The following is an 11,105-nucleotide window of genomic DNA, read 5'->3' as shown; positions in this document are numbered from 1 at the left end:
CCGACGTTGGTTGAAGGTCAAATAATTACGTTGGCACCTGTCTCTTATACACATCTAGATGTGTATAAGAGACAGGATCTGACCATACAGTACACCGCCTGTGAACAGCAGAACAGGAACCATCTCAGATCCATGGCAACAGATAGGACGCCCTCTTCCAAAGCTTATTACTTTTTCTCTTCGGTAATAGCGCATGAATGACGCCCTCTTGCTAAATGGGAAACTTTTGAACCTTGACCGACGCTTCTATTTGTTACGCGTAAATCGCGGAGAACGCTATCTTGTGTTTATAAGATCTTTGATCTCCAGTTGATTTTTTTTTTTTTTTTACAGTTGGGTTGGCAGCCTAGGCCTAGGGCCTAGGTAATAATTAATTATTACTTGTTAAATTTATACAACATATTCAACAAACCTCCTAATATTTTGTGAATAACCTTCAAAGAAATAGATTACATAAGTATACACAATACACCGAATTTTTTTTCCAAAGAATTAAAATGGTTTCAAATCACTTTTCAGCGTAAAGAATGGATTTGTTTTGAAAGCGAAAAGAAAAGAAACTTGCCATGTGGTAATCCTGGGTTGACAGCGTATCACAAGTAAGCAACTTGTTAGATATCTATTTCGTTTTATAACATGATAGTTCAGATCTTTTGAAAACAATAAGGCAAGACTAACAAATACATCTATTTTGTTAAACGTAGTGCTAGCATAGGCCTGTATGCAAAGGCGGTGTTACCACAAACAAAGAACAACTGCCTGCTGCACAACCTTGCCAGGCTGGAGTGGAGTCCGTATTGAATTATAGCCTCTCTCTAGCTAGACTACAGGCATACACTAGCTGGGCCTAGCTTTTTAGAGCTGATGAAAGTAGGTTCTGAATGCAAATACTGAATTGGCGAATGTTTGCATAGTTATTCAGTACCTCTGTCAATATCAACAATGATTTTATTTCATTAAATAATTTAATTCTTAAACTTTTTTGCAGATGTTTCAGCATGAAAATAAATAAAAAACAGCAACCTCAGAATTTAAAGCGTTATAAAAAGTCTGTCATCAAGCTGCTAGAAAAGAATGACAAGGACGACCAAACAGAGTCAAACCTACGTGACCCTAGGCTCAGGAAAAAGGTTGGCAAGTCTCGGAAAGACAAGAGAAGAGAGGCAAAGAAATTGAAGAAAGCTAAAATCCATGCATTCCACTCAAAACACAAGGTACAGTATGTATTTTGAAATTCACTGCATTATTTCAATTGGATATTTCTTGGCTGAGATAAACAGAATATAATATGTATGTTTTGTTTTTTGAGAAATTTAATATGGTATGGGCATTTTCAGGTACATGTTTGAAAGGTCTTTAGAGCCCATCAATAACAAATATTGATAAGTTTAAAACATTTGAGTCAAAAAAGTCAAGAACATTAATTTTTCTACAGATACAATCAACTGAGAAGAAGTCTGAAGAATTGCAAAGTATAAAGAAGAAGGGGAAGAAAAAAAAGGAATCAGGCTCAAAAGATTTAAACAGTAAAAAGAAGGTGAGTTGAGTTGTCTATATATAGTGAATATGAGAATACATTTTTCAACCATTCTATTAACTTTTTTTTTAAATGTGACCAAGAATATAAGCATTAGTACATTAGTCTTAAGATACAAACCTTTCGAACAATGCTGATATTTTGATGTCACACTTGACAATGGTGTCATGGAAATATTGCTATAGAATACATCATTGCATTGATTTATAACTGATTATCCTCCAGGAAAAAGCAGAACTCTTGAAGAGAACACATCTGCTTGAGCAAAATAAAAAAGAAGAAATGTTAATTAAAAAGCTTGAAAAATCTTTGAAGTTCAGAAAGAAAAAGAAAACAAAAGAAAAGCTGTTACCAATGGTCTTCAAGCAAGATGGCTTAGATTGTATCCTTTTTATGTGTGTTGATTACTTTCATTGTTTATAAAAATAATTATTATTAATAATATTAAAATATAGTAATATGATATAGACATTTATGATGCTAAAATATAGTTACTGTAAATAAATATAATTATTCCTTAACTCTATACTGTAGATCTTCTTGATGTGTGTGATTCAGAAAAAATGAAATCATTTGAAGAAAGTGATTTAGAATCTGATGATGAAATGGATGATGAATGTGTTCTCCAGTCATTGGATCAATCAGATGATGACTCGAATGATGAACATAATTTTCTAGATGAGTCCCTTGAAAAAGACTCAAAAAGAATAAAGAAAAACAAGCAACTTGTAAAAAATTTAGAATATAAAGAATCGGAAAAAACTGATAAAACATCATCTGATGAGATCACAGATGATGAATTTGATTTCAGTGACAATGATGACACAGAACATGTTAATGATTGTGCTGATGAGGATGTAGAGCATCTGAAATCCTTACCGAAAATGGATCCATACGGAAATGTAATTGGGGAAACAAAAAGTACTAAGGTGGCTAGTGGAACATACATCCCTCCACAAAAACGGGCCCAACTGATGGGAGAGAGTAGTCAGAAAAAACTTGAGCTTGAAAAGTTACGGAAGCAGGTGAAAGGGTTGATTAACAGGCAAGTAATTTTATAAATAATCTAATATATTAATTTATTACATTGAATTACATTTTTTTCATGTTTATGGAAATCATGAAGAGGAAAGGGACAAAAAGAGTTTATTTTTTATTTAGCCTTTAGTTTTACAGTAAATGTTTTTTATCTATTGTGTAGAATATGTAGCTACAGAACTTGGTGATTATCTTCAATAAGGAGAGTAACATCGTGAGATTGAAAGGAGATCACCAACGACCACTAAGCCATGACTTTGCTTTTATTTAGGTATAATTTTTTTAGTAGGTTGCCATTGAAATAGAAGGGATCAGTGGTAATTAACATGGAATCTAATAGATAATTTTTTTTTTTTTTTTTTTAGGTTAAGTGAAGCAAATTTGCAGTGGATCTGCTCCCAAGTTGAAGACTTGTACCTAAAAAATAGTCGTAATGGTATGTTTCTGAACTTTGTTTGCCCGTCCTCTTTCCATTTTTAGATATGTAGTGTACAGCATTTAACTTTTCTTTTCCATTTTTAGATATATAGTGTACATCATTAAACTTTTCTTGATTTTTTTTAGATATGAATGAGACATTAACCGGCATAATTCTAGAGGCTTGTGTAACGCCCTCTCTCACTCCGGAACGCCTTGTGTTAGAGCATGTTTTATTAGTGGCCATATTACACTCCAGTGTTGGCAGTGAAGTTGGTAAGTTTTGTATCTTTATTATAGTATTAATTTAAAAATGTTATTACCATATGTATTGCTGATGTAGTATTTATGTATTCTTTTTATTTTGTTTGTATATTCAGTTTATAATGTGCATGTTCTATGTCATCAGGTATTTCCTGGAAACTATATTATTCACATTTTCAACTAATTTATTTTACCAGGTGCTCATTTTATTACCAGTGTTGCCAGACAGTTTTCAACTTTATATAGTAGTGGTGGTAACTATGGAATTGGGAAGCAATGTGACAATGTACTTTTGGTTGTAAGTCACCTGTGTAATTTCAAGGTTAGTATGATCTCAATTGTAAATTATATTCAGTTTGTCACTTCTGAAGAGGGTGAAGTTATGTGCAATGCTACTGCAGGGGTCCCAAGTTGAGAGAAATCTTTTCTGGAAGCTTTGTTTAAACAGCCTTTCTTAGCAAATCTAGTTTTGTTTTGCTGCTTATGGTGATACCAATCGACACTGACTTCTGTGAGACAAGTGCTAATAAAGGGGTAATACAGTTGTAAGAACTTGCAGATGTAGTAATGAATTTGCGGGAGATGGGTTATTTTCCGGGAGATTTTTGTTTGCTTACGGGAGTGCGGGAGGCTGTCCCGATTTCCAGGGAACTCCCATGAATTGCGAGACACTTGGGACCACTGCTACTGATAAAGAAAGATAAACTCCCTGTTACCATACCAACAAATCCTTGCTAAATACCTTAAGAGTGTACAGACCTTTGCAGTGGCGGATCTAAGATTTAGCAATGGGGGGTGAATAATGCGATTTTGCGAAGCACCAAGCGCGAGGGGTGGGGGGATTCATTTATGCAGTTCATTGGGACGTGTTCCACTGTCCCCCAGTGATCATGGGTTTTGGGAGGGCCGCCCCTTCCAATTGAGATTTGTTCGGAATTACTAAACAGATAGACGATCATGGATGACATCTGAAAGCTTAAAATAGAAAGTGTATGCTTTAAGGGAGTAGCCTACTACACGTAACATCACAAGACGAGTGACCATATTTTTTTACATGGTCACCGAAGTGGGGTGGCTAGCGACCCTATTCATCCCCCCTAGATCTGCCACTGCTCTGCAATGTATGTATTTCTTACCTGGATTTTTTTTTTTCTTTTAGGTTGTTCACTGCACATTCATGTATGACATCATTAAGAAACTTGTGAAGTCATTTACAGAGAGAGATATTGAAATGCTGCTCCTCGTCATCAGAAGTTAGTATAACAATGCTTATCTATTTAACTATACTTTTGATTATTTATTTTTTACTGAGATTAATATGGTTTCAAAAGAGGAAAACTATAATTGCCGGTACAGAAAGTACCATGGAGTTGAAAATCTGCAATAACAACACAAAATATTTCTATTACCTTCTCATTACAAGGTTTTTTTAAAATTAATTTTCCAAGTTTTACCAATGATTTTACCAATATTTCCTATTTTCCTAGGTTGTGGGATGAGTTTACGTAAAGATGATCCAACTGCTCTCAAAGATATAATCTTAGAGATAACGACTCAAGCCAACTCCTGTTCACAAGAATTCAAAGAACAGTAAGTTTTTGGAATGAGTTTGCATTTCAATTATGGTCACACCATTGTTATTCAGGTTCCACATTGAGGGCAGTACATTCTCTAAATGTGTGTGTGCACTTTGGCATTATTAAAGAGATCAGTACAAAAAGATTTTTCTTTTTGGGTTTTATTTCTTACCCTTGTGTCTATCAGATCCAGAGTAAAGTTCATGTTGGAGATCCTGACTGCTGTACGTAACAACAATCTTCGTAAGATACCAGGCTACGATGCAGAGCATCTAGAGCACCTTAAGAAGCTCTTAAAAGGCATTGGAAAAGGTATCAAACAACAACATAATTCTTCATTTTGTATATAAATTGCAGTGTCTATCCAATGCTGAAAATATCACTGCTCCTTGATATCTTCTATTATCTTCTATTATCAACATGAAAATGTAATTTACATTTTCTTTAAGGATCGTCTGCAGAGAATATGTTGACTATATCATTAGAAGACTTGTTATCAGCTGATGTGAATGGTCGCTGGTGGGTGGTCGGTTCCGCTTGGACGGGTCGCCAGTCGTCACATGACCAAAACTCTAGCACAGATGTCATTAACAAGGAAGTCAACCAGATGAGCTCAAAGATTATGGAGTTGTCTAGACAACAGAGAATGAACACCGACGTCAGAAAGACGATCTTTGCTGTAATAATGACTGCGGAGGTATGATAAATATTGGCAGGACTTCATACTCTCACTATAGTAAAATGTGTACTACTTTTAGTCTTTGTATGTAAAGCCCTGTCCAAAGACAAAAGCATGTGACATACCTAAATATGGTCATGATGACATCAAATCATGACTATATATGGGCATACTTCAGCTTTAGCTGCATCACAGCTATTCCGAGGATGTAATGATCAGGATGTTTACATTTCCCCAACAAACATAGAAGCATGGATCTAGAGTTAAAATTACGGGATGCATACAAACTTTAAACTCTAATTTTAAATCATAAAAACAGAATAAACAAATTTAAATACTCTTTTTATTTTACTTTTTTAAACACTAGGCCTACTAATTTTTGAAGAAAATATTTGATTTTTGTCATTTCATAAATAAAATTATGTAGTTTAAATATTGATTTGTACTACTGGGTGAATAATTAAAAATTTTGTTATCATTGAAGAATATGAATCCAATGTTTAAATAGTTTTATAATATATTTTTTTTTAATGACACACAAACAGAAAGCATATTTCCATTTGTAGGGATATTAATCATTGTGTGTTGCTTTTTGTAGGACTATGTTGATTCTTTTGAGAAGCTGCTTAGACTTGGATTGAAATCTGGACAAGAGCGGGAAATTGTGCATGTTATAGTTGACTGTTGTCTCCAGGAACGAGTCTTCAACCCTTATTATGCGCACCTGGCTGCCAAGTTCTCTCTTTACGACAGGAAATATAGAGTATGCACTGTTGTGTTTGCTTTTGTGAACTCTCCATATTGTAAATAGCAGAGAAAAACATGTTGATTCATTGTACAGTATTATCTTCAGTCCTTTAAGTGTACATTTGAACTTGCCTAAGTCAAATCCAAAATGCCATTGGAATACTGTTCGACTTACAGATTGTTAATTAGTGGAAAACCATAGAGATATAATAAGAATACTAGAGCGCTAACTACAATGTATTCGATGTTCGAAATACGCAGACCTGTGTGTGTGTACCATCCAAGATGGCTACCATAGATTTAGCCAATCAAATTTCCCCTAAGCGCCATCGTTTGCAATTGCGCCCTCAATTTACACAGAAAGTTCAGTACAGCGAGTTACCCGTTTGTCTGAAACTCGAGCGTTGCGGTGTATGGGTGTAATGTACAGGATTTAAATTTTTTTTAAATATTTGAATAAGATTCTCTACTTGGCCTCTTTTTGGCTACGACAGTCTAATAATTTGTCATTATCAATACTAATTATCATTAATGAAATAATATTCAGTCAGAGGACTTATTTATGGTAATAATATGTATAGTAAGCCTGAAGGTGGTGCTTTCCTACGGCAGCAATCTTGGATGGTACACGTACACAACTCTGCATTGCTCCGCCATCTTGTCAGCACTCTAGTTGTTTAATAGCTCTATGTGGAAAACACAACAATTTGGCATGTAAAATAAGATCGATTTAGAAATTATTTGACTCGATTACAGTCAGGCAAGTTTAACTGTATACAGTAATCTGTCAATTTTTTTTTTCAGATGGGACTTCAGTTTGCATTTTGGGACAAATTTAAAATGTTGGAACAACAGTCAACACATGCTACCAACAACTTGGCCTTACTCATTGTCCACCTGCTTGTTGCCAAGGCAATGTCCATTTCAGTTTTGAAGGTAAATAAAGCACCCATTGGAATAATGCTGGGGCTGCAGACATAGCTTTAGTGATTAAAACAAATATACAAGAAGTTATTTTTTAATAAATTTAATACATCAAATTCTTTTATATTGCTGTGATGTGCCATGTGTCCATTATAAATACACAATTATGTTGTGTTTATCATAAACTAGTTTTTAATAATTTTGTTTTTGCAATGCTTAGTGCAAAACACAAATGCAGATTTGTTTTATTTATCTGTAAGAAAAATATTAAATAATATTTTGAATAGTAATTGTTATTGTCGTGATGGAATAGATAATAACTAGAATTGCGTCTGGAGAAACATGTATAGGTGTAATTTTTGCCCTACCTGACGTGGAAATGTACTGAATACTCAGTACGTGTATATGGTAGGGCAAAAATTACACCTATACTAATATTTTGAATCTTATTTTATTTGAAGGTGGTTGAATTCAGTGAGATGGATAAACCAATGGTCAGATTCCTCCGTAAAATATTGACGTCTCTCTTAATGGAAAACTCGGACGAAACCATCACAACTGTACTTGGCAGTCTCACAGCCTTTCCCAAATTTAACTTGTTACGGGAAGGCCTCCGGATATTTCTCTTCCATTTCTTAAGAAAAGGAAGAGAGAAGAATATCCAAGATGATGTCATGTGGCAAAAAATGAAAATTGCAGAACAAGCCTTATTAGGAAATGCTATGAATATCCAACTTTAATAATAAAACAAAATCTCTCAAAACATATTTGTCTCATGTCATATTATTTATTTTACTGTCATGTTAAATAATAAAGAATAATAATGATATACGTATTTTCATATTATAAATCAAGATGGGGAAAATGGCTACAAGGTTATAGATATCTCAGAAAAGAATAATTTCTAATATATCATATGTCATATTTTCTCAAGGTAACATTTTCTATCAAGTTATTTTAAATATTTTGCTGATTCATTATGAATAACATGGTGTATATGATCACAACCTACAAGAACTCCTGCATTGCCAGAATGCGTATGCTAATATTTAAACAATAGTTTTTCATTTTAATTTATTGCTTTTGAAGAAATTAATCTAAATGATAATTGATTGGTAAAATAATGAAAAATTAATTGTACCTAAAATCTTTATCACCCCACATCACTTTCGATGACAAAATTCTTCATTAACATATAGAAATTGCATAAGTAAACATTTTAAATAAGTACATCAATGCGGCAAGTTGTGTTTTGATTTGGTGATTTACCAGAATAGTGTCCAAATTACTCGACTAGTCATCATCGACTAGTCAACCATATCAAAGTATTGTTCCCATCTCAGCCAAGTGTACAAATAAGTACATTTTGTAGGCCTATGATAAACTAATAAGTATTAATTCTACATTCAGTATATCCTACTGTCATTACAAACCCTCATTTTCAGTATGTCCATGCACAGTACTTGGCTATTGTAGTTACAGTATGTAGGATGGAAGCCTATACTTCAAAAGAACAGTGTTGACAATGTATTAATACACTATAGAAGTATTCAATGTATTGCCCATGTACATACAATGGAAGAATGTATGTTGTCAATATAGGCCTATTATATAATGCAGTATATAAATTGTCTCGCATATGATTCCCCAGTACACTACATAAATAGTTTTCTTCATTGTTAACTCCAATGCGAATAAAGCTATGTTTTGAGTATAAATACACTAGTAGGACTTGCCTAATATTCCAAATGATATCTCACTAAACTTTGTACATTCAAATTATATAATTACATTCTTAATTATATACCCAGGATATACATAAGTACAGTTTTACCACTGACTTTTTTTTATATATGTTCAAAGTATATAATTATAAGTAGTCTTATCAGGTGTATGCAAGTACATCAGTGTCTGGATATCTCATATTATTTACAAAAATCAATGATTTGCTGAAAAAAAAAAATCCACCTTATATATAAACGAAATGATAAAAATAAAATATTTTATGTGGAGTATATAAATAATATAATCATTTTCTAAGAGAATCCCCACAATTAAATACCAAAATGATATATACTTTATAGAGCCTGCTCAATTTCCATTTATATAACCTTTAGTGTTATATAAGTATAACTACATGATTCTTTATACATTTAATCATTGCTAAATCTAATTTTTGATTTTTTTTTCCCCAGATGTTGCTCATTTGATTATATCATTTTAATATAAGTTATTTTGTTAAAAAAATAAAATAAACTAATTACAGTATCATTTCAATAAGATTTTATTTTCTCAACACATTTTAAATGTGTGGTTGGGGTGTGATATATCTAATGCAATATTTCAATGTCACAAATGTGCATGTCCATTTTAAAACAAGCACATCAAGAGATTGCTTCAGAACATAAATTAACTTCACTTACACTCACAGAGATTTGCAGGTGGGGTTCCAAAAAGGGCAATTGAGTATGGTGATTAATACTGTAGTTGCATTTTAATGATTTAGGAGGATTGTTTAGTTATATTTTCAGAGCACTTTGCCATTATTTTAATGCAACTTGCAAGTTAAGGATAGGATTGGATTAGATTGAGTCCTATTTAGAATTCAAATATACGAATACAACATGATTAGATGTGAAGCAGTGAATTCTACTTTCCAAGGTGTTGGATGATTAGGAATACAGTACCTTGCAATCCGAATTGGAGGGAGGTAGTTCCAGTTATCCAAGGTAAGTAAAATTCACTGCTTTATTGAAATAATACCATGTTGTATTTGTTTTTCTATAAATATTAAACTTTTAAATATCTATCCACTCCAAGAACTGGATGCCAAACCCCTCACCCCCAGTCCTTTCTTACAATGAGACTGCACTACAGCATTTTTTACATAAATGTAATAGATTTTTTTTGTATATAGATATTCCATGATTTATATTCATAATTTATATACTGTAATTATTTTTCACAACTTAACAACATAATTCTTTTAGAAAGCAAGTTTGTATTCATAGAATTTTGTATATTAGTTTTTCACTTTTTCCAAATATATACATCTTTTAGCTCTCCACAAGCATTGCAAAAATAAACCAAAATTGGCAGTTCCAATACAGTACTATTATGAAGTAGTACTTTAATTTTTCTGGAGGTGATTTTGTTACTAAAACCTAAGAATTTATTCAATATTGCTCTATTCTTTGTTGATACACTTTAGAATGTTGATAAATAATAAAGTACTTCTTCAGGAGAGGACTGCAAATATTCCAGGCATCTCAACAGCCACCTCTATGTATTGTTACCGGCAAACATCTGCAACAAAATTATAGAAATGTCTTAGATGGGTGGATAAAGCAAAGAGAATAATAGCATGATTATACCAACATGGAGAACACTCAGCAAAGCAAGCACATGTGGCAAAGACAAGGCAAACCAGTCACTCCTCGCAAAAATCAATTTTCAGCTATACATGGTTAAAAGTAATGGGAGCTATAAAATGGTAAAAGAATCATTTAAACCCGACATTTCGTTGTGAAGTTGCAAGACTATAAACATACAGCTCTTTAAAGAATAATAGTTGAGAAATCAGCCTTCAAAGTTAATGATTTTGGGCATCTCTCGGGCAGAAACCATCAACAAATTGTTAAAAATTGTTGTTTCAACATTGAAAATTGGGAAAATAACATAGCATGATGTATAGATATATAAATCTTAGTTTAGTGCAATAAAATAGATTTCAAAAATCGTCGTACACATCACGAACTAACACAATCAAAGTAGATTGTGTTAGTTCGTGATGTCACAGTAGCGCGTCAAAATGAGCGAGTATTGGTTGTCAAGCAATTTTGTATTCTTTACCACACAAAAAGTCCTTAACAACAACAGCGCGTATTTTGACGTGCTTTCTTGATTTTACGAACTAACACAA

At 33.0% G+C, this 11,105-nt stretch overlaps 2 protein-coding genes across 20 annotated transcripts in view; one reads left to right on the top strand and one right to left on the bottom strand.

The window, feature by feature from the left end:
- Window positions 1-8,027, top strand: part of LOC117124669 (nucleolar MIF4G domain-containing protein 1-like) — a 9,932-nt gene extending 1,905 nt beyond the window's left edge. For 4 of the 5 annotated variants that reach the window (XM_033270996.1, XM_033270998.1, XM_033270997.1 and 1 more), the window contains exons 4-15: window positions 1,763-1,919; window positions 2,072-2,582; window positions 2,941-3,011; window positions 3,140-3,268; window positions 3,454-3,578; window positions 4,416-4,509; window positions 4,744-4,846; window positions 5,021-5,145; window positions 5,283-5,530; window positions 6,111-6,275; window positions 7,064-7,195; window positions 7,645-8,027. In XM_033270996.1, coding sequence (XP_033126887.1) covers window positions 1,763-1,919; window positions 2,072-2,582; window positions 2,941-3,011; window positions 3,140-3,268; window positions 3,454-3,578; window positions 4,416-4,509; window positions 4,744-4,846; window positions 5,021-5,145; window positions 5,283-5,530; window positions 6,111-6,275; window positions 7,064-7,195; window positions 7,645-7,923 — 2,139 coding nt within the window. In that variant the 3' untranslated portion in view covers window positions 7,924-8,027. Of the gene's footprint in view, window positions 1-531; window positions 668-988; window positions 1,215-1,435; window positions 1,538-1,762; window positions 1,920-2,071; window positions 2,583-2,940; window positions 3,012-3,139; window positions 3,269-3,453; window positions 3,579-4,415; window positions 4,510-4,743; window positions 4,847-5,020; window positions 5,146-5,282; window positions 5,531-6,110; window positions 6,276-7,063; window positions 7,196-7,644 lie in introns of those variants that run through there. The other variant, XM_033271000.1, reaches the window with a different exon arrangement.
- LOC117124667 (proteoglycan 4-like) overlaps window positions 7,951-11,105 on the bottom strand; it is a 42,692-nt gene continuing 39,537 nt past the window's right edge. For all 15 annotated transcript variants that reach the window (XM_033270985.1, XM_033270989.1, XM_033270984.1 and 12 more), the window contains one exon: window positions 7,951-10,489. In XM_033270985.1, the coding sequence (XP_033126876.1) occupies window positions 10,466-10,489 (24 nt within the window). In that variant the 3' untranslated portion in view covers window positions 7,951-10,465. The remainder of the gene's footprint in view (window positions 10,490-11,105) is intronic.

Source organism: Anneissia japonica, unplaced genomic scaffold (genome assembly GCF_011630105.1).
Source record: "Anneissia japonica isolate Jap-2015-1 unplaced genomic scaffold, ASM1163010v1 scaffold284709_len978187_cov192, whole genome shotgun sequence".
In the NCBI taxonomy this organism is placed as follows: Eukaryota; Metazoa; Echinodermata; class Crinoidea; order Comatulida; family Comatulidae; genus Anneissia; species Anneissia japonica.
This window is presented reverse-complemented; position numbering and strand designations above follow the sequence as displayed.